The sequence below is a fragment of the Meriones unguiculatus genome (genome assembly GCF_030254825.1).
Source record: "Meriones unguiculatus strain TT.TT164.6M chromosome X unlocalized genomic scaffold, Bangor_MerUng_6.1 ChrX_unordered_Scaffold_30, whole genome shotgun sequence".
Lineage (NCBI taxonomy): Eukaryota > Metazoa > Chordata > Mammalia > Rodentia > Muridae > Meriones > Meriones unguiculatus.
The window spans coordinates 3,435,001-3,457,081 of record NW_026843706.1 but is presented as its reverse complement, the minus strand read 5'-3'; the positions used below and the strand labels follow the sequence as shown (position 1 = coordinate 3,457,081).

The window sequence follows — 22,081 nt, the reverse complement described above, 5'->3', positions numbered from 1 at the left end:
TTTTAAAAGTGCCAGGTCGGTCTCAACTTCAGCCTTCCAGCCTGGCCTCCTCCAGGGAGCTAGGTCCTCTGGACGCTAAAAGGGAAGCTGGAAGTCCAAGTAGCCCCCACCAGCCTAACCCCCAAATGAGCTAGAGGTGGGAGCAACTTCAAGAAGGCCTTAAAGAAGGAACTGCAAGCAAACGACGGCAAACTTTGCAAGTTGCTCTTCTAAATAGCGAGGAGGGGGAAAGAAAGAAAAGGCACTTCGGCTCTGGTGCGTGCCAGCTGCTAGTCCCCCGCCCCCACCCTCGCTGCCCCCTCCAGAATCCAGTTCGCGCTTTGGGCCTTGCCGGCGGGCCGACGCAGCCCGGCCTCTGCCGAGAGCCAATCAGAGAGCTCCTCTCAGCACGTGGAGCAGAGAGACTCCAGAGCTCCGCGCCGGCAGCTCACTACACTTGTTACCGCTTGTCCTGAGCGCGGAGAGGACGCACTCAGGCTGAGGCCAGGGTAGAAGCCCGAACCCGAGGGAGGCAGAGAGGGACAAAGATCGCAGCGATACCTGTTAGAATCCGCCCTCCAAACCACCCCCACGCCCCCCACCCCTCCAGACACACACCTCCATCCCACCCGCCGGGAAGAGGCAGCCGGAGGTTCGCGTTCTGAGCCTAAGGCAAAAAGCTCTAGCCATGAGCAATCAGTACCAGAAAGAGGGCTGCTCGGAGAGGCCTGAGTGCAAGAGTAAGTCTCCAACTTTGCTCTCCTCCTACTGCATCGACAGCATCCTGGGCCGGAGAAGCCCGTGTAAAATGAGGCTTCTGGGAGCTGCACAGAGCTTGCCTGCCCCGCTGGCCAGCCGCGCTGACCAGGAAAAGGCCATGCAAGGTAAGGTTGTGCCCGTCAGGCACCTGCAGAAGGACGTTGGGCATCGGTCTGAAATGTTTGAAATGTGGAGACCAGGAGCCTGGGACTTGCCAAGTTGGAGACATAGAGAAGACAGGGGACAACCAGGGGGATGCTGCCTTAGAGGCACTGTCTCTACCTCCTTTCCCGGAAAAAAGCAGAGGCCCAGCTTCGCTCGGAGGGTTGGGACTCTTAAACGCTTAGAGGTTAGTCCTTTAAAAGTCCCTTTTGGTGGCCCTGGGTATGCCCCGAATAGCGCTGACAGGTACGAAGCAGAGGGTGCTCTTTAAAAGCCTTTCGCAGCAACTTGATGGAAGGCTGGAAACCCAAAAGCTAAGGAACGATGAGGGGTTTGTCTTCAGGCAAGGTGAATTTTGGCCTTCCGCCTTTGGAAGATTTCTTTACGCGCAACATTGCGTTTCTTTTAAGTTTTGAAGTGTGCATTATTTGTGACCTTTTGAAATCCAAGCGTTGCAGAAAACATTTCCCTAGAGTTCTCCAAACGCAACTTATGGTCTTTGACATGCGTGAAATGTGTGGCTTACTTGGGTGCTACTTTTTTTCCCTACCGTATTATTATTTTTTTTAAGAGTTGAGAGTTGAGATGTCTAAAGTGTTTTCTTTTCTGAAATTAAAAAAAAAAGAAAAAAATTCAGAACAAGTGTAGTGTGGTCCTCTGAACCTCTCATGCTCAAAAGTTTCGCCTTGAGCTGTTTGCGGAAGCTTTGCAGGAAAGAAGTGTTGGTGTCTTGTAAACCCTGAAACGGGCGATCCAGCAGCAACACTGTTTGGAAGACGGGAACGAAAGGCTGAGAATGAGCCCTCTAAAATAAAACTGACTTTTCCCTTTTCCTTTTTTAGCCTGCAAGGGCCCCTGTGCCAGGCACTTTCTCCAAGGGAAGGAGCGGCCTCTGCCTGTCGCAGCCCATCCCTGTCCCCCACTCCAGACATTTCTTACCAAATTTTCCCCAGGATTTTTTTTTTTCTTTGCCGTTTTGGGCGAGGAAGCCTTGCCTCCTGCCGCTGTGGGCTGTTGGGGCATGGCGGGTGCTCGGGGCTGCGAGGGCCAGGCCGCTTCGTCCCGCAGGGGTCGCCCGCGGGGCAGCGCCACTCTTGCTAGCCCGGAGCCCCTGTGACAGAACAGCTGACAAAGGTCAAGCACGAAGTTTTCAGAGTTGGGATGATTTTTTTAAGTTGTTCGATTTATTTTATTTTTTTTAAAAATTCGCCCCCACCCCCAAAAACGGAAAGGATAGATAGAGAAAGAAATATGAGAGAGGGAAAGTGGAATCATGAAAGGAAAAAAAAAAAAAAACAGGAATGAGAGTAAAGGCGAAAGAGAGGAGGAAAGGAAAGGAAAAGAGGGAGGGAAAGTAGACCGAGCAGGAAAGAAAAATAGAGGGGGACGGAAGAGAGAAAAAGGGAGATCAAGGGCAGAGGGAAGAAGGGAAGAAGGTAAAGGGAGAGAGAAGAAGGAAGCAGGGAAAGCGGGCCAGAGGGAGCTGAATTCGAACATAAGAGGTTCAGAGGCGGCGGCTTAGCCGGCTCACAACAGCTGCGAGGCAGGGGAGTGGAGTGGAGTGGGGGGGGGGATGCATAGGGTCGGGCCAGCGCGCTGACCGGTGTCTCTTGCCCCGCAGGCTCTCCCAAGGGCAGCGGCGCCCCGTTCGAGGCCGAGCTGCACCTGCCTCCCAAACTGCGGCGCCTCTACGGTCCGGGCGGGGGCCGCCTCCTCCAGGGAGCAGCGGCGGCGGCGGCGGCCGCGGCGGCGGCTGCGGCGGCGGCGGCCACCGCCACGGGCGCGGCGGGTCCCCGCGGGGACGTCCCTCCACCTCCGCCTCCACCTCCTCCTCAGGCCGCCCGGCCCGGGGAGCGTCCGGACGGCGCCTCCGGGGCCGCCGCAGCCGCCGCGGCCGCCGCCGCCGCCGCCGCCGCCGCCTGGGACACCCTGAAGATCAGCCAGGCGCCTCAGGTGAGCATCAGCCGCAGCAAGTCGTACCGGGAGAACGGGGCCCCGTTCGTGCCGCCGCCGGCCGCGCTCGACGAGCTGGGGGGCCCGGGGGGCGTCGCGCACCCCGATGAGCGCCTCGGCGCGCCCGGCGGCACCGCCAGCGCCCCGGCGGCGGCGGCTGGGGCTGCGGCTGGGGCTGCGGCGGCCGGTGGCGGCGGCGGCCCGGGCGCCGAGGACGACGAGGAGGAACTGTTAGAGGACGAGGAGGAGGACGACGAAGAGGAGGAGCTGCTGGAGGACGACGACGAGGAGCTGCTGGAGGAGGATCCCCGGGCGCTGCTCAAGGAGCCCGGGCGCTGCTCCGTGACCGCCGCCGCCGCCGCGGGCACGGTGGCCGCAGCTGCTGCAGCCGCCGCCGCCGCCGGGGCCAGCGAGGGCGGGGAGCTGTCGCCCAAGGAAGAGCTGTTGCTGCACCCGGAGGACGCCGAGGGCAAGGACGGGGAGGACAGCGTGTGCCTGTCGGCGGGCAGCGACTCCGAGGAGGGGCTGCTGAAGCGCAAGCAGAGGCGCTACCGCACCACCTTCACCAGCTACCAGCTGGAGGAACTGGAGCGGGCCTTCCAGAAGACGCACTACCCGGACGTCTTCACCAGGTAGTCTTCACCGAGGGCCCGGGAGTGTGAACCCGTGGGGGGGGCAGAGTAGGGGAACTTTCTTTTGCATCCGCTTCGGCGAGCACACACACACACACACACACACACACACACACACACACGGACTCACGCAAGCACGCACGCATGCACGCACGCACGCGTGCTGTAAGTTTCGGCTGGTGTGCTTTTCTTTCAGTCCCAAAGCCCTCTGTACTTTCGTGTTTGCCGGTGACAAGTTTGGGAGCCAAACAGCCTCTCCCCAGAGCACCCGACAGCGGCCGCGTTGGGCCCCCACACGGACCGCTCCAAGCGCTAAGGCAGAAACCAGGTCCTGGCCAAACACAGGACACACTGCCCCGAGAGCAGGCGCTATTTTTGACCCCTGTACCGTGTACTGTGCGCGGCCCACCCTCCTCCCGGTGACCCAAGAGTCAGTGGGTATCAGTTACTCTGTTCTCAGGAGAACTGGAGCCCTTGCCTTCAGGGAAGACCTTTAAAAAGCTCCGAGTTTTTGTCGCTTGGGGACTCCTGAAATAACCAAAGAAGTCAGAACTTAGCAGCATCTGCTGTCTGTATATCAGAAAGGCACCAGCCAGACTCTTCCCTTGTGTTTCTGTCTCAACCCCCATACCCACTGCATCTCCCGTGACTTCACTGTAAATGGGTTGATGGGGTGGACCATGATTTCTGGAGACGTGGCAGATGGTAAATCAAACAGCTGAGGTGGAGGTGGGGGCAAGAGTTTGTCTCTTGGACTAATGTACACTTCCCAATCTGAGAAACTTGGGCTGGTGGGATAGCTGAGCCTCAGAACCCCTGCCTATTCGGTGGGCTGACCTAGGGGTACCAACAGGCTTGGAGCCTTTCCCACCCATGGGCCAAGATTTGGGCTCGGACTAGGAGCCAACGTTAGGGGCAGACGAAAGAAGAAAGAAAGAGACCGGTCCCCCAGTGAGAACACAGAAGGAGACCTGTGAGTGCCTGGCTTGCGCGCTCCTCGAGCCCTGCAGCTCCTTCCCAGCTTTTCAAAGTGCATTTTCCAAAGGGAAAGCTGCCTGTCCTTTTGAATCAGAGAAATCTCTGCTTAGGACTCAAGGCCTGAGCCAACTCCAAAACATAGTTGGTCTGGCCGTTGCCAAACTCTTGTCGCCAGAAGCAACCAAAAAGTGAATTTAATGCAGGCGAGGGCACTGAAACTTGGTCGTCCTCCGTGTCACTCAGTCTTTCCCTTGTCGTTGAAGGCACAACTAAAACTCAAAGTCAGCACGTGCTATCCTATCACATAGCTAACGGGACCCGTTTGATTTTAGTTTTGTGTTTATCAGAGACGTGTACTTAAAAAGAAGAAAAGGACACAGTGTCGCTTAGCATCCAAGTCCGCCGCCTTTGGCTTGTGGGGGAGACCAAAGTACAAAACCTGAGCAACTCCTCTTCATCGCCCCACCCCCATCTCTTTCTAGCTCAGCAGGCCTAACTCTTGGGCTAGAGCCTAACCAGACTGGAGTGGAATTTTAGGTTTGCTGGTGCTCTCTGCAAAGGAGATGGGGGTGGGGAGTGGAGGGGGGGAAGAGTGTTCAAAGGAAGGTGTTTAGTGAATTAATTCTTTTCTCGGGGCTGAAGAAGTTTCCGGTGCCAAGCAGGTCCCGCGGGCGGCGCAGACCCAGGCCCCAGGCTTAGGCAGCCCCCTTGCTCTTTCGTATTAGGGAGCAGAGAGCCAATTACTCTCGGTGCGTTCGTATTTTCGGTAAACAGGGCCGTAAGCCGGTTTACAGCATCTTAATGGTTTCCTATTTGCCTTAATTGTCGCAGTAATAACTGCAATAACGGGGTAGGGTTTCAGCTCAATTGACTTCCCCTGAGATGGGCAGGGTTTGTAGTGGGCACTGGAGTCAGGAGGTGCGCAGAATTTTGTTTAATCGAAAAATTACCCCACTGAACCCTTAACAAGCTTAACATATCTCCAGAGGGTAATGGGGAGTGTGACCTAAGGGTGTAAGGGAGGGCAGGGGGGGAGGAGGGGGAGATGGAGGAAAGGCAAAGAACTGGAAAGAGGGGCAAGAACCGAAGGGAGATAAATTTTTCTTAAAGGCAAAACAAAGCCAAGAGGGCAGGAAACAAAAATTGTAGTTTATTGCTGAGCTCTTCTTCCATCTAATATTTGGATAAAAGAAGGCCATGAGCACTGTGCCTGTGCGTGCGTGTGTGTGTGTGTGTGTGTGTGTTTGTGTTTGTGTTTCCCACCCTGCTCTAGCCTAAGAGATTGAGAGAGAACTCATTTGTCTAAGTTTGAAGACTTATGGACTCAAGAATCCAACCCTGTCACACTGTGTGATATATTGTATAATATTTTATATCTGTCACTATGCTGGTTTTTTTTTTCTGTTTCAATCAAATAGTAGGCATGCTAGAGGTGAAGATCAGTCATACCCATGTACTTGGGGTGTGGACTGGAAGAGACTGTCATGAAGGGGGAAGGTGGCTGAGAGAGGGCTACTGGGGCCTACTGTGACCTTCAGTCTGAATGTTGCTTCCTTATAGGGAGGAGCTGGCCATGAGGCTGGACCTGACTGAGGCCCGAGTCCAGGTGAGCTCCGAGAAGGGACGAAAGAGGGTGGGGGAGAGGTGGAGGGCTGCCTTTCAAATGTAAAGAAGAGAAACCAAATCTGAAAAGTAGACCCAAGCACTCAGAACACAAAAAGATATTTCAAAAGCAAGCTGCAAACTGGGAACTAGAAAAAGGAAGGTTTCTGTGTTTGGGAGCTTAAAGAAGTAGCCTGGGATCAAAATGGGGAGGGGGGCTTTTTAGTCCCCGAGAGTGCAACTCAATAGCCCCCCCACCCCAACCTGGTACCCAAGGCCCCTATAGAAAACAATCCACCAGCCGACTTCTCCTGATTGAAATAATAGGATGGAGCATGGATTTGGTTGTTAGACAAATCCGCTCAGCTCCAAGCAGGTATTTGGCTGCGATTAAGTCTCCAATCGGGCTTCATAAAAGCCCACTTAGTGCTAGAACAAACAGGGCCATTTGAAGGCAAAATGCTGTTTGATTTCCCCTCCGCCCTGCACAAGGAGCTGGCTAATGCTATTTGATTTCCCATTTTTTATAGCAATGAACCCACATTGATCTAATAGGGAGTGAGTGCAATGCTATTAAAGGTGTTTGCAGCCCCATACCAGAGTGCATTTCCGAACCCAGGCCTCATAACCAAAGAGACAATCAACACTGGGCAGCCCCGATGGCCAACAGAAAACAGATGTCCTCGGTTTAGGAGCTGACTGAATCACTTTACAGTCAAAATCAAGCGCTGATAAAGCACAATAAATTCCATATGGCTCATTTAATACACAACAGCTTCTTGCATTAGAGGGCTAATGATGAGGCTTGTTCCCTCCTTTCTGTTGACACATTTCTCCATTGTCAAACAGAGATGTGACAGCAACTCCACATTTTCAGCTCAGGGGAACGAGTCATGGGAAAGTTAAATAACTTTTTAAAAGAAAGAGAGAGAGACCACTCCCCTTCTCCTCTGCCCACTATTCACTGGAGAAGATGTAATTAAGTGAATATGAATTATCAGAGTCTCTTTCGTTTACCTTTGGGGGCCTCAGAGGTATTAATTCAATAATGAGGAATTGCAGGGGACATCTTGATAATTGCAGTTGAAGCACAGGGTCCAAGAGACAGAGGCTCTCTCTTTAGAAAGGATTCCATGTCATTTAAGGCCCTTCTGCCTCCACTGCCCCCACTTCCCTTCCTTTCATTCCTTTCCCTACGATCAAGAAACGGTGGATATTCTGGTCTAGACAGATTGGATATGAGAAAGCTGGCAGTCCAGGCTAATCTAACTTTTTGAAGTCTTGGGTCTCCAAGATACATATATGGATTATTTGAAGGCTGATGAAGGAATGGCCCCCTTTCCCCAGAACCTTAAGACATCAGCCAGCTTGGGTTCTTGATTGTTTTTTCCTTGTCCTGGATGACTGTCTAGAAATCCAACGTCCAACCAAGCTCAGCTGCTAATGCAACTTTCACCCCCCCCTGCCAGCCCCCTTGGAAATTGGAAAGATCGGAATGTCTGTAAATGTTTTTAAAAGATGTTCCTCTGTGCTAATTCCCATTATATTTTCATTTAATTCTGTATAGCCCCCAGAGTTCATTCTTAATTTTTAGACTCATGTGCAGTCACAAACTCAGCCCTAAAAATATTAATGCCTTCTGGGGAGAAGGCACATGGCTTCTGAGCTGTGGGAGTGATGAGCAGGTCACATAAAAATGATTTCATGCTCTTGGGGGATATTTTTAGATGATGGTGGCTGCCATGTTTCAGGTAAAGGTCTCTATTCAAAGTGCTTCTTATTAACAATTAGGAAAATACCTCAGGCTGGAAACCTCCCCCAATCCCGAAACTACCTTATTTAAAGAACCCTGTGAAAGCATTCTCCCCCAGGCTCCCCCCCTCCCCCATGAAGGCGCTGTTTGCTCTGAAGATGACTTCCGGTGCTCAGGTGATCCTGCCCTATTCCTTCCAGCAGTCGGGGACCTGTCATGCAGAGCCCCTGCGGAGAGCCTGCTTTGGACCCCCTTTTTCATTTCCTGGAGTACTAGCCCTCTCATAGGCACAGCTGTTTTTCACTTTCCAGAGGCAGTCCTCTCCTCTCTGTCAACCCATCCAAACCCCAGAATGTGTTCAGTAACTATTTTATTTTTATTTTATTTTTTACAAAGAGTAAATAACCTCCCTGCTTTGCTTTTCAAGAGAGAGCAGACATTGCCCAGGCTCTTGGATAAGCCGGAAATACGTGAAAATCTAAAATATCCAGAATAGATGTATGGTCCATGGCTTGATGCCTGCCCGTTCTCAACAGTCATCAGCATGTGTTTTGGTTTGTTGCCTTATATGCATTCTTCATTAGAATCTGATGAGAAAAAAAAAAATTATTGGCTCCATTTTACAGATTAGAAAACTGAGGTCCAGAGAAGTTTAAATGAAGTTTTGCAACAAAGAAGAGTCAGCCCAGACCTGGCAACCTAGGCGATCCCAAGTTTTAACTTTCCTCTATCTTGGAAGCCTTGGCTAGACACCACGTTTAAGGGTTTGCTTGTTCACTGGTTCCTCCTGAATTAATGTCAGGGTTGCTTTTCACGCAGAAACCACAGAAGGCTAGCTTGGGCTCAGGAACAATGGCAGGAGGGAGAGAAGGCCCTGGGAGTCCAGGGAAGGGCCGAGCCAGAGCCGATCCCACTCGGGCCTCTCTCTCCGTTTTGCAGGTGTGGTTCCAGAACCGCCGGGCCAAGTGGCGCAAGCGAGAGAAGGCTGGCGCGCAGACCCATCCTCCGGGGCTGCCCTTTCCCGGGCCGCTGTCGGCTACCCACCCGCTCAGCCCCTACCTAGACGCCAGCCCCTTCCCCCCGCACCACCCTTCGCTGGACTCAGCTTGGACCGCCGCTGCCGCCGCCGCCGCAGCCGCCTTCCCGAGCCTACCTCCGCCTCCCGGCTCTGCCTCCCTGCCGCCCAGCGGGGCGCCGCTGGGCCTCAGCACTTTCCTAGGAGCAGCTGTGTTCCGGCACCCGGCCTTCATCAGCCCGGCGTTTGGCAGGTAACTAACTGCAGCCTTAAGGGGCTCTGCCGGTCCGTCGGTCCGTTTGTGTGTCAGTCTGGGTCTTCCCTACCCAAGCAGCTGTTGAGGTCTGAGAGGAGGCAGGACGGGGTGAGACACGTTTCAACCTCGGTGAATTTTTTACTCAAACAAAATGGCCTGTGATTTTTTTTTCCTTAAAAGAAAAGGCAGCTCTGGAAGACAACGAATTAGGAGTAAGGAGGAAAGGGGAAGGCAATTGACAGTAGCAAGAGTGACAGCTAGAAAGTGTTCGTGAAAGTGGAAAAAAGTACGGTTTGAAGGTACCCCTCCGCCAGGGGTGCTTTGAGTGAACAGGTGTAGGCTCCAGAGCTGGGAGGACTTTAAAAATCTTGCAAAAGTCCTTCTGCAGGCCACAGAGCCTGGAAGTGTGAGGGACGCACTTGGAGCCCTCTACAGGAGCCCAGGAGCCAGGAGGCCCTTCAAGTGCACGGAACTGTTTCTTCCCCACACTCTATGTTCCCCATTACTCCTATGACCCGGTGCCAACAGTACCCCCATATGTGCAAATCCCAACCCTGACAGCGGCACAAGACAACGAAATAAAAGAACCATCTCATCGTATATAACTCCCTTTCTTTAAATGAACATTGAATGATGAAATAAAAAATCGGGATAATCACACAGACAAAGAAACAAAGGAGGGGAGTATTAAGTTGGAAAGTGCAGTGAAAATAAAACTGAATGCAGCTTCAATGATCTCTCTTTGGGAGAACAAAGAAATAATAGATTCATCCAACTGCGCAGCTACTCAACAAAAAAAAAAAAAAAAATTATACATGAGAAAACTGAAATAGGACTTGAGGGAAAAGTAATGTACCAAACCACGAAAATACCTAGCGAGTGCCTTAAAGTGCAGTTAAGCGGGGTACCTCAGTTTACCTAAAGGAGCCAAGGCATGTTACACCCCCTCCAGGTCACCCATTATCATTTCTTTCTGGATAAAACAGAGTCCGGTGTCTCCTTCCTACTTTTCCCCCTCTGACAACAAAACCAGGCGACCCCCCTGAAACACGGGGGATATCTCGAGGTTGGAAGGAGGGGGAGGTGGATTTGGCATGGTGAGTGAAGAGAAAGCTGGAAGCGAGGAGCAGGGGGCTCCAAGAGCCCAGGTGGGCTCGTTTCTAATTGAGAAAATTCAGGGCTGCAGCAGGAGCCCTTGGGGAGATGGCTGGAAAAACAGGCCAGGCGGCAAGGGTGGAGGTAAGGGGCCTCAGGGCGTTTGAGCCTCTCAGCTGAGGGTCAAGGGTGTTGTGGAGAAGGGCTGAGAGTAATCCCTGCGCGCAGAGCAATCCCGGTGGCACCCGGAGCCAGTGGCGCAGGCTCTGGCACCGGTCCCAGTCTAAGTGGGACCACCAAGGCTTGAGTGGTGCCAGGGGCTCGCGAGCCTGGGAACTATGTGGGGGTGGGATGGGGGGAGGGTGGGAGGCGTCTGGGGCTCAAGGAAGGCGGTGAGGGAAAGGAGTCTCGGCGCGGGGCGTCCGGAAGGTCCAAGCCGCCTGTGGAGAGGAAATCAACAGGCTGGCACTCAACCTCACTCCCCGCCGGCGCTGGAAGTTTAGCCTAGCCGCGCGCGGAGGGTGCTTCGCCAGAGCTGGCGGACTGCAAAGCCAGCCCTCGAGGCCAGCTTTTCCTGGGCTCACGCTTAGAAGGAGCCCCAGAGAGAGTTCGAGGTCTGCAGCGTGGGTCTTGGGTAGTTTCTAGTTTCTAGTCTACTTTCTGCATCCCTCTCCCCCAACCCCCATTAGCTTTTTCCTTCTCTTGCTTTTTTTTTTCTTTCTTTCTTTCTTTCGTTTCCTCCTGTTTCTTTCTTCGGTCCCTTTCCACTTGCTCTTCTTCCAACAGCATCCGTCCAGGAGCTGACCTCGGAACACAGGCTTTCTTAACTGAAACCGTAGAATACACACACTTGGCCCTCGTGATTTGGGCTGTGGGACCTACCTCTGGCTCTGAATTCGTTCTCCCCCCCAACCCTTGATGTGTCTGGTCCTTTCTCTTCCTGGTGGCTACCCTCCTTGGCCAAACCACCAGCCCACACCAGTTGCAGCCCGAGCCCCGCCAGGGGCCCGGACTCTCCCAGCTGCTCCGTGCCCTCCAGACCCCTGCCGCCCGGGTGACAGGTAGCCGGATTCGCTGCCCCGGGAGCCCTGCTCCGCTCCGGAGGCCGTGACCGTGCTGTTTGCTCTCCCCCCTACCCCCGCAGGCTCTTTTCCACCATGGCCCCCCTGACCAGCGCTTCGACCGCCGCTGCGCTCCTGAGACAGCCCACACCTGCGGTGGAGGGCGCGGTGGCCTCAGGCGCGCTGGCTGACCCGGCCACCGCCGCGGCAGACAGACGCGCCTCCAGCATAGCGGCGCTGAGGCTCAAGGCTAAGGAGCACGCTGCGCAGCTCACGCAGCTCAACATCCTGCCTGGCACCAGCACGGGCAAGGAGGTGTGCTAAAGGCTGCCCTCCGCCATTGCGCTCCTTGGGCGCGACAGGAAAGGTCACCTCAACTCAGCACCACTCAAGACCAAATGGAAACAGAGGACCAGCACACTCCCAAGACGGCACAGACAGAGCGCAGCCGCCGCCTTCGCAGCAGCCTGGAAGCGGACGAGGCAGCTCTTGGCGCTAAAGGACACGGCACCTCTTTCAATGGCTGTCCCCCTGCCCCTGCCCCTGTCCCTACCCCTGCCACTTTCCAACGTCGCTCCAACTCAATCGTCCACTCTCCCACTCTTACCTTACTGAAAAATAACGGGGAGGGTTTCTCCCCAAGATGCCTAGTATTGAAGTTTAAAAAAAAATTAAAAGCCCAACCTTCCCCACTTAGCTTTTCTTTTGAATAGCATTTTGGCGCTCTTAGTTGATTTCAGCGCGGCCCAGCTACACGCCAGGGCCAGGGAAGCGAATGCGAATCTGTAAGATAACTAACAGTGCACTTAAAGAAAAGGGGCGTCTCGTTCTTGTTCTCTTCTTTATCATACACCAACCAAGGTTTTTATATCAAACCAAAGGGAAATACTCTGCTAGAATATGGACTGTTGAAGTCACCAAACTGTGATTATTGATTCTGTACATACCATTGTTATTAAAAAAAAAAAAAAAAGAACAGAGCTTTGTATATTTGAAATGTTATAACGCAATTGCACTCAGCGTGGTATGGTAAAAATTTGTCCTCCTGTAGATTCTTACTGTGTTGTAGATACAGTAGGGTTCCTAGACAAATATTTATGTACTCAAGCCCTTTATTTAACTTATTAACTGTAGAGGCTTCGGAAATCTTCAAGATAAAGGCAATGGTACAGTGCTTTTGTGTAATGTGTAATTGTTATCACTTTTCCTTGCTATCTAGTGGAGAAGTGTCACGCTCAAAATAAAATATATATCTATATATATATCTATATATATATGTTTAACAAAAGGAAGTGTGGATGCTCTATGGAGACCCTGAGGGGACTGTACAAACCCTTGCCCTGCACTGAGACTCTGCTGATATAGCACCTCCTGAGTTTAGATGGCCGTGCCTCTTCCAGGCAGAGGACCCTGGTTTGAATGTGACCCTCAAAAAGGGCACCACAGTGGCACTTTCCAAGAGCTTCACAACTTTCCCAGTTGCAGCTGAGAATCCTGGGTCAGGGAGACTGCAGGGTGGGTTCCGCGGTAGGTGGGTGCATACTAGGTGTTGCTGAAAACCGTGACAAGAGAAATTTGAAGCAAGCGGAGTCTTGGTTGAAGGGGAAAGGAAGCTCCTCCGGGAAAGTACCACAGAGCAAGGAAATGCGAATGCGCAGTCCGAGGTGACAGGTAGTGACTAGAGCAAGAAGCCAAGGCATTCGGGCTTCTGAGGGGGCGGAACACTAGTAGGGAGTGGGGGTAAGGAAGGAGGAGAGAGAGAGGGAGAGAGAGAGAGAACACGGAGGACGTGCGGGAAGAGTGATGGAAAGGCTACCGGTATTCCAGTGGTAGATCTTAACCCGACAAATTTCATTACATCAGTTATCTAGACATTGGGAAATGTATACATTTTTTTTTAAAGAGTCCAAACAGTTCGGGTTTAGCTAGGAGACCCAAAGAGATTTGGCATCTTTCACCTAGGCTCACCCCTCCCGCGGCGGGAACTGTAGCTCCCCTCGCACCCCCGGACCCTGCCCGCGGCGCCCCTTCGGGTGACCGCTCGGTGGAAGCCCGCCCGCGGGGGCTGGGTCTCGCCAATGCTCCCAGGGTGATGGGAAAGGGAAGGGAAGCTTAATTAGTTTCAATTTGCAGCAATTAGCGCGCCGGACCTTTGGGGAGAGGAGCAGGAGGGAAGGGGGGCGCTGCGCGGTCTGACTACCATGGCTCACGGAGTAGAGGACCGCCGCCCCACCAAGACGGCAGCCACCGTGGGGGGGGGGTGGTCATGGGCGCATCTCCGGGGTCCAGGTCAGTCACGTGCACCCTGTTAGCAGGAGGTGGGGAGCTGGGTCTCTTAGCAGCCTTAGCAAAGGTGCGGTCTCAGGCAGAGGTCAACAGTCCTCAGGGCACCGCGACTGTCTGGGAAGGTGGGCAGCCCCGGGTGGGGGTGAGGGGCTGCTGCTGAGCCTTTGGCACGATCACGGGGGCCTGTGGTCCCGAGCGCCTGCCCTTTCGAAATCCGGGAGAGCAGGCCACAACAGTCGCCAGCCCCAGCTGCTTTTTGGATTTTTTTTTTTTTTTCTGTCTTGTGCATCACAACAACCTTAGCCAGGTCTGGAGTTGCCAAGGTGGCTCTCCCAGGCAGAGACCCGGTCTGGGCCACCAACTACCATTCTCACCACATGCTCCTTTCCCAGCTTTGTTACTAAGGCCCAGTTGGAACTTTCTGGGGCACTTCTCCTAGACCTACAGTTACCCCTTAGACTTGCATGGACTTTCCCAGAAAAAAAAAAAAAAAGCTGTTTTCCTGGAGTGGACAGGGCTATAATGGATAGCAGAATTGCAAGAGAAGCGGGAGGGGAGGACTTATTTATTTATTTCTGGTAAATATCACTTTTCTGTCGATTTTGGCTTTTTGTTTAGTAAGAAGGCTTCATTCCACCTCCACCCCACCCCCCACCCCCCTTTCAGGCTGCCAGTTGGATGGTATACGAGAAACAGTACCATTCTTCCTGTTAATGAACTTTTTTAAGTCATTTTTTCTCATTTGACCCTTCCATGGAGCAGAAGCAAATTGCGTGAAATTACCTCCAAGGATTACATTTATTACTGGCCAATGAGAACCCCTCGCCTTGTTTTACAAACTCTTAATCCTATGTCATTCTGATGCCGCAAACAAGCCTGGGCCTGGGCCTCCTATTCTTTCAACTTTCCCCAGCTGGAGGGACCTCATTCTGCAATTAATATTCCCCATAAATATCACACGCTAAAGACCCCCTGACTTTCAGCAAGTCCACATTAAACATGTGACATGTCACGCATGACAAACTCTGAGTATCTTTTCAAAGCAGCATTAAAAGCAAAGAAACCAATTTTCTTCTCCTTCCAAACCTCCCCAAGTGCTGAATGATGGGGATTGGAAAGAGTCACTGGAGCGTACTTAGGGGATTTTATGAGATTTTCCAGAATGATTTAATCTTATTGTGAGCATTATTAATGAATGGCAACCCAATTTGGCCCCAATATCTGGGAACTCAGTCACAATACTGGGGGCGGCTGACAAAGCCCCCCTCCCCAACAACCTTAAGCAAACCTCTTCCACCACTGAGGAGGACATGTGGAGGCCCAGAGATTTCAGGAGAGTCAAATTCATGGCAGGACTATCTCCTCTCACTTGCAAAACTGAACTGCCTGACACCTGTTTTCCCAAAGCCATTGTGGGGTGAGAGGTGATTGGGAGTCCTGTATAAGCCTCTGCAGGGAAGTTGGAGAGGAAGGATAAATTGATTTGTTACATTTCCCAGACAGGTTAGGCAGATCAGGAGAAGACCCAGGCAAGAAGGGAGCAGTTGGCATACTATTAGAAAATATTCTGTCTCAGACTACCCATGGCCTGGACTATAGGCAGTAGGGAGGGCAGACATGTTAACTGCGTGATAACAACGGGATGAATTTGGGAGAGTGACTGCGGGAAAGAACCTCAGTATTAGGGTAGCTATTGGGATTGTCCTCCATCAGTTTCCTTCCCACCCCCTCCATATTATGGCCCCCAATATTTGTTATCGTTAGTTTTTGATTTGTAGTATCAGCCCTCAAAAGCACCAGAAGGTCTGGCTTGCATGGTTTGGAGTGCAGATACTTCTACAGTGAAAAAAGGGGCTGATATTACAGGAGAGGAAATTATACATGGGCTAGCCCAACTTGCTTTTAGAAGAAAAACTGTGTACGCGAACATGTGTGAATGTATATACACAAAAGTGAGTGTGTCTCAATGAAAGGGGTCTTAAATGGAGCCTAAAATGGTATTTTGGAACACAGAGTTCCCCAGAGCAACTGCATATTTCAATGACAGTGGTAGCCTGACTGGGAGGGGGGAGCAGGGAGAAAAACCCCACTACCTGAAGAGGAAAAAGCATTTTTCAAAAGGAAAAGTCATGTTGTCCCTGGACGTTATTAACGGTCCAGTTTGAAGTATACATTTTTTCCTTTTAAGAAAAGGGGGCGATTACCAGTTATACATTAAGAAATGTCATTCAGTCATTTTTATTCATTCTCCGGAAATCTTCGTAAAAGCCTGAATCATACTTGTACAAGCAGCAATTTTGTTAATCCAGGGGGTTATTACTCTGGGCCCTTATTAGGTTCTACACCACTGCCAAGCAATCCTATAACCCTCTCAAAAGAAGTTTACCTCCCTGTTATAAAACCAGTAGTGGTATTTATACTGTGCAATAATTAGTGTATTACTTGAATCCACTAACATGTTCATTTTATCTCTGCACAAAACCTCTAGTCTGCTTATAGAAAGCTAGTGCCTCCTTTGGTGCTGTTAAAGTGGTGAAAGAGTGAATTGAAGGCTGGTTGCACTTTCTCCTTTTGCCTCGCCTTAATTCCCATCTCTTTTTGCTCTCATCCAATTAGCACAGTGTATTAAGCGGTTTATCATCTCATAGTCAGCTATTGAGAGAAACAAGGCGAGCACTTTGCAATAGAACCTGCGCTCCTTTGACACCCTCAGGTACTTACATATTCCACTGCGCTATGAATAATAGAGGAAGAATGGAGCGCTAATTCCCTCATCAAAGAATGCCTTGTCTGCTGCTTTGCTCAACAACACCATTCTGATCAAAAGAAAAGCAATAAAGCTTAGCATAACAAAACGAAACCTACTTATTAGCTTAGTGGTTAAATTAATGCAGAGCCGCTGCTATTCAAAACCAAGGTTTGAAAACAGCCTCCAACAACCTGATAATGCTGCCTTCGGGATGAAGGAATTTTAATCTGAAATTTGAGGCTGGCTCAGATGAGTTAATCTATTAAAGTGCTATAAGGAAGCTCTGCCACAAACTGTTCAATTAAGAAATATTTAGGTGAGGAGAAAGAGGAGAGAGGACAGAGGTGGGAGGAGAGGGAAAGAGGGGGGAGAGAAAGGAAGAGAGAAAGAGGGAGAGGTAGATGAATTTAAGTTTTGATTGGGAACGCTGAGTAGCATTGAAGTAAAGGGTCCAGGTTCCTGAAGAGGCCTGTGCTTGATGCTTTTTATAAAACCCTGACACAGATGGCAATCTGTTTTTATAGTTTCCTTGTCTTTGCATCTTCTGTCAAACTCATATTAAATGATATCTTGGGGTGCTCACAGATGGCAAGGGATGAAGCGGGTTAGTGTTAAAGGCAATGGACACATTGCCTTTCCTCATCCTGAACCCCAATCTGTAAACCTTGATCAGCCCACCAGTGTAAGCAATTGCCACAGAACTGATTTTATCCATATTTTATTTAACAAAATTTGAATAGTTTGTGCGTTCTCTATGGATTTGCAACTTCTAGCCTTCCCTATAACCTTTGAATGAAGGACAGCTGAAAGCTAGCAAGCTGGGTCCAAGGGAAGTTTGTGTAAGGATCTGCAACAGCAGCAGGCCCAACCTAGATCTTAAATTAAACCAAAAACTTCTGAGGCACAAGGCCCTGGGCAGAGCAGGGCCTTTATGTTATCATTTCCCAAGTGATTGCAGCAGGTTTAGCCCAAAGGTTTAATAGTCTTAAAAACAAACAAACAAACCAACAAACCCAATTGCCAGCCAGGTGTGGTGTCACATGCACTTAGTCCCAGCACTCAGGAGGCAGAGGCAGATGGATCTCTGAGTTTGAGAACAGCCTGGTCTATAGGGTGAGTTTCAGGACAGCCAGGGCTACACAGAGAAACCCTGTCTCAAAAATACCAATAAAACAAAACAAAGTAAAATAAAAGAAAACAAAATAAACTGTTAAGGTTTAAAGAATGGAAAACATTTTTTAAATATTTGGATTCCTGGCTTCTCTAGAATACTAGATGAGGGGGTCCGCACTGGGCCCTGCCTCTCTCAGCATCACTACTGCCCCCTGTAGACTATCTCTGGCATTCCCTAGTGTGTACAGTTTGCTCCAGTCATTCTTTCAGCATTTGAGCTTAAGGCTGGTGCCAGGGAGCCCATGGAGACAGGAAAGGGATGGGCAGCATTTCTCAACCAGTTCTATGCAGTGTGCCATCAATCAAGGCATGTCGAGGAGTAGAGACCCTCCTGAGAAAAGCAAGTGGGTAATATTCTAACTTTCCAACAAGTATCCTCTGTAACTCTTCAACTTGCAGGTCCAACTTTCCATAAAATTCTGGAATCCTTCATGTATCTGCAGTTAAAGTCAATATTGGGTAAGAGATCCTAGTAAGAAAATGCTAATTGCTGCCATTAGCTATTCTCTGCAAGTGTACTTCAAAATGCTTTTCCTTTTATTTACATTTAGTTTGTTTTTAGAGAAAGATTCCCTAGGTGTTCCGGAACTTTCTATATGTGTACTAAGCTAGACTTCAATTTATAGCAACTCTCTGGCCACCTTGAGAGTGCTGGGATTGCAGATATATGCCGTCACTACTTACCAAAAATGTCTGATTTTTCTATAGAACTTATATATATAAAGTCCCGTTCTTAAGGTGACTATACTCATGAGACAAAGGCAAGAAATAAATGAATAAATTGAGTCTTCAAGAAAGTCAAGTTAAAGATTATTTTAATTCTATTGAATATAATCACGGGTTTCTTTTCAGAAAGCCCGGTGAAGACATACACTCCAAACACAGTGGTGAGCCATCCTACAATGTTAATATAATAGCAAGTACCAGAAGCTGATCAGGAATGATGAGAGCACACCGATCCCTTTGTTTCCTAAAGAGACTTGCCTGCTCTAACTTGTGACTGGCTGCAGCACTTTTAGTGCCAATTAACTGTCAGTGCCCCAAACCCAGTGCTTCTACTTCAAATTTGAGTATAAGAGAAAGAGAAGAGGAGAAAGAGGAGCAGCTTAAGAACCTGAAGAGGAGAGGAGGGAGAGAATAGAGATGGCAAAGCTAGACAAAAGAAAACTTCATTTTTAACAAGTATTTCTTCACATCCAGTGCTTACCAAGTATTTCTTCCCGAGGGGGCCTCTATGTGGGATGTCTCTCTCCCAGGAGCCAGCAGCTTGTCTACTGGTTTAGTGCCCCTCTACCCTCGGCCTTCTCTCCCTCTTTCTGGATCAAGAACTAACAAGCCTAGTCCTTTTTATGTTTAATATATTAAAGAACTCAAAGTTCACAGAACTTCTCAGTGCTTCAAATATCCAGACATCTTGCTCAGCATCTTTGAACTGGGTTCTGATTCAGATGGTTATGAAAGAATTCGTGCTGAGGTTTGGGAAGGGAATGGTCTTCAATCAGGCTTTTATTCCTCGCTATCACTTGCTGCAACTGATTTAAAAAAAAAAAATCACTGCAATTGGTTTCCCTTTAGAAAACTTTATTCTTAAGTACAAAAACACAATACATTTTCCTTTATAAAAAAACCCAAAAAGGTAAGTATTGTAAGGCCACCATATTGAAATACAGTTTATCACTGGCCAAGAGAACACTACTCGCAAGAACTGATGAAACACAGCAAATGCACTCGGTTCCCTTAGCTGCCTCCCGTTTTTCTGAATGTAACATAGTGCTACTTACCACAACCTCACCGTGATTTTGTGTGCAATGTTAGGACAAAGTTTGAAAATGGGCTTTTCTATTGTTATAAACCTTCCATTTGAATATTCCATGTAAAGGGAAAACATAAGGAATGTGAGTATGAAACACCTGCTCAGTGCTGGACTTCAAACAGTTCAATAAGCAAACTTTTCTATTTAGTAAGTGCAACCTTTCTCCCTCCCCACACCCTTGCCACCTGTACTACTTATAGGAATGACAGCACTGGAAACAGCCATGCTTGGAGCCAGTAGCTGAACAAGTATTTGGTTACAGACTGGGTTTAATGGATATGTGAAAAAGCAAAAGGTTAGAACTCCCACAACACTCCACAAAACTCTTCGTAGGGGCATCTCTGCTACATCCCCAGGGCAAACTCACATCTCAGGCACATCTCAGTTAAAGTAGCAATTTCCACCACATAGAAACCCAGGCCCCGATAAGCTAGGCCTTCAGGGACTTGGAAAAGAGTTTGGTGGCACATTATGCTATAAAGACTGTGTGGCAAATATTTTTACACTCCCATCGTGGTCCTCATGGACAGGAACGCAGCAAGCAGTCCTCAAAAGAAAAGCAAGGTGCTGATGAAGCCGCTAGCGCAGGCGGAGGCCTCAGAAGCTGAGCTTCAGCAGCCGGCCTCCTTGCTTGCTTCCGGCCTCTCAGGACTTGCCAGCATAACTGGCGAAGAGCTTGCCGAGGTTCACTTCAGAGTAGCCACTCCACGACAAGAACTGCTCTGCTATGCTCTTGACTTTTCTGTAGTCCTGAAGAACTTTGGGAGTAAAGAACTGCTTCTTCAATTTATCTAAAGTGAAATAAAAAGAAAAGGATTAGAAGTCGCAGATAAGTTTTTTTCAAAGATATTCAGTATTTCTTTTCAGAGAAGGGCATAGGTTTTGATAGCAGCTCCATGTCTCGGATGCCCTAATAGGGCCTGTCTGTGTTCTTTGTACCCTGGGGACAGTCCAAAGCCGGCAGTATCTCAGAAGTTTCTGTGAAAGCCTGAGACCACCCCATTCGGGACCTAAGTGCCTGGGAGTACAAGCCATGCCAGGCCACCTGTATTGATGTGAACTGTAGGTGCATGCCCATGTACAGTAGGGAAGATGAGTGCTACCCTGAGACGCCACTTTCACTGTGCTGTTAGGCATGTGCATGGACTGCACTAGGAATCTGGATGTGGAAGGAAGCTATATTGGCTCATGCCTCCCAAACCACACTGCCCCTACTAGTTGGCCTCCACAGTTTTTCTACTGCCCCATCGGCCCGTTTTTGCTTAAAAATAAACAAAAAAAACCAACCAACCAACCAACCAAACAAACAAAAAAAACACCCTTTTACTGAAAGAGAAAGATGAGCTGCCTGGAGGTCCACATGTCCTTTGCCAATCTTTCTTTTTGTCCACCTTGTACAAACTCAGGATCCAGTGTACATGCCTGTGTGCTCAGCTTCTTTTTACTCATCCATTCCTGGCCTTCCTGTTCTGAGAGTTCTACTAGCCATAGGAATCACTCTCCTCCCCTCTTCTCCTTTACAGTGTCTGCTACTTCTTCACTTGGTTTTTTTAAGGGAGCAGTGCTGCTTTGTTCAGATCTCATCTTTTCGGGTAGACATCCTTGCCCTGGTCTTTGTTCAAAGCTGCTTAGGAACTCCACGAGATGTTTGGAAAGGATGGCTTTTCTTTTTTAATCTCTAGTTTATAGCTGAGGTAACTGGGTAAATCAGTTGTCCAGGGTCACAAAACAGGTCCTTAGATAACTCGAACCTGAAAACTCAGGTAACAGAACCCCCCAAGCAATGGATGGAGGGGATTACTTTTGTGCCCCCTTTCATGCCACGGCTTGTTAAGATTCCTGACAAGGACTAAAATCAGATATTTCCAAGGTAAGAGCCTGGGATACTGTCTGTGCCAAGGTGCCTGGAGGTGGGAGTGAGGGGTACATAAGGCTTCCCAGCACCTTGAAATAGGAAAGGATGAGGAAAGAAACACAGATGTGGGAGTGCATCCATCCTAGAAAGCAAAAGTGTGCCAAAACAACAGATCGACAATAAGGTCCAGAAAACAATCCCAGCCTTACGAGTTTTGTTTCTTAGCTACACATCACGTTTGTTCACAATCTTTCCTAAGTTACACAAATCAATTTCCAAAAACAACTGTAAGAACTTTGGTAGAGGATTTAAATGCCCAAAAGAAGTGGAAAAAGAAGCAGGGGAGTGGGGTACATCGTTAACTGACTATACAAAGACAATCTGAAAGTTCTAATTATCGGACTCTGGCAATATACAACAAAGGCCTCAACCAGTGTGTCTGCCTCCCAGCAGGCCAAAACCACAGGCCTGCAACCCTGTGCATGTGAATGACACAAATGCATTTGATAACTGGAGAGAGCACATTTAAAGGGCTTCAGTAATACAGAGCAGGGGAGGAAGAGAGGGGACATAGCTCCTGATGTGTTTACCTCCTCTGCTGATGGGATATTGACTTTTCCCACCAGGTTGGTTAGAAAGGGGACTATTTACGCTGCCACACAGCAGAGTTAGAATGACAACCAGCGTCACTGGGCGCGCTTCTTCGTAAAAGACAACTGCGACCGCCAGCATATCCCATAGCTGGTCAATACAGCCCAGACACTGTTTCCTGGCAGTTAGAGATGCAGATAAAAGCACCCACTTGCTTCCCCAATGAGAGCTTAATCAATAGCATATGGAAGGTCTTCTAGGAAACAGAACTGGATGAGCTGTCACAGGCTCCATCACAGGGGCTGGGAGGGCAAGAAGTCACTTGTTCAGTTTTCCTCTTCCTTCTTTGGGCACTGGGGCCATCTATGT

General features: G+C 49.7%; 2 protein-coding genes across 2 annotated transcripts in view; one reads left to right on the top strand and one right to left on the bottom strand.

The window, feature by feature from the left end:
• Window positions 1-417: 417 nt before the first annotated feature.
• On the top strand, window positions 418-12,503 carry Arx (aristaless related homeobox). The gene is made up of 5 exons (XM_021664712.2): window positions 418-863; window positions 2,522-3,485; window positions 6,024-6,069; window positions 8,758-9,086; window positions 11,329-12,503. The coding sequence occupies exons 1-5, from the start codon at window positions 668-670 to the stop codon at window positions 11,567-11,569; spliced, it is 1,776 nt and encodes a 591-aa protein (XP_021520387.1). The 5' UTR covers window positions 418-667; the 3' UTR covers window positions 11,570-12,503.
• Window positions 12,504-18,764: 6,261 nt separating this feature from the next.
• The window catches only part of Pola1 (DNA polymerase alpha 1, catalytic subunit), a 299,642-nt gene continuing 296,325 nt past the window's right edge, over window positions 18,765-22,081 (bottom strand). The window contains exon 37 of the mRNA XM_060376744.1: window positions 18,765-20,057. Coding sequence (XP_060232727.1) covers window positions 19,912-20,057 — 146 coding nt within the window. The 3' untranslated portion in view covers window positions 18,765-19,911. The remainder of the gene's footprint in view (window positions 20,058-22,081) is intronic.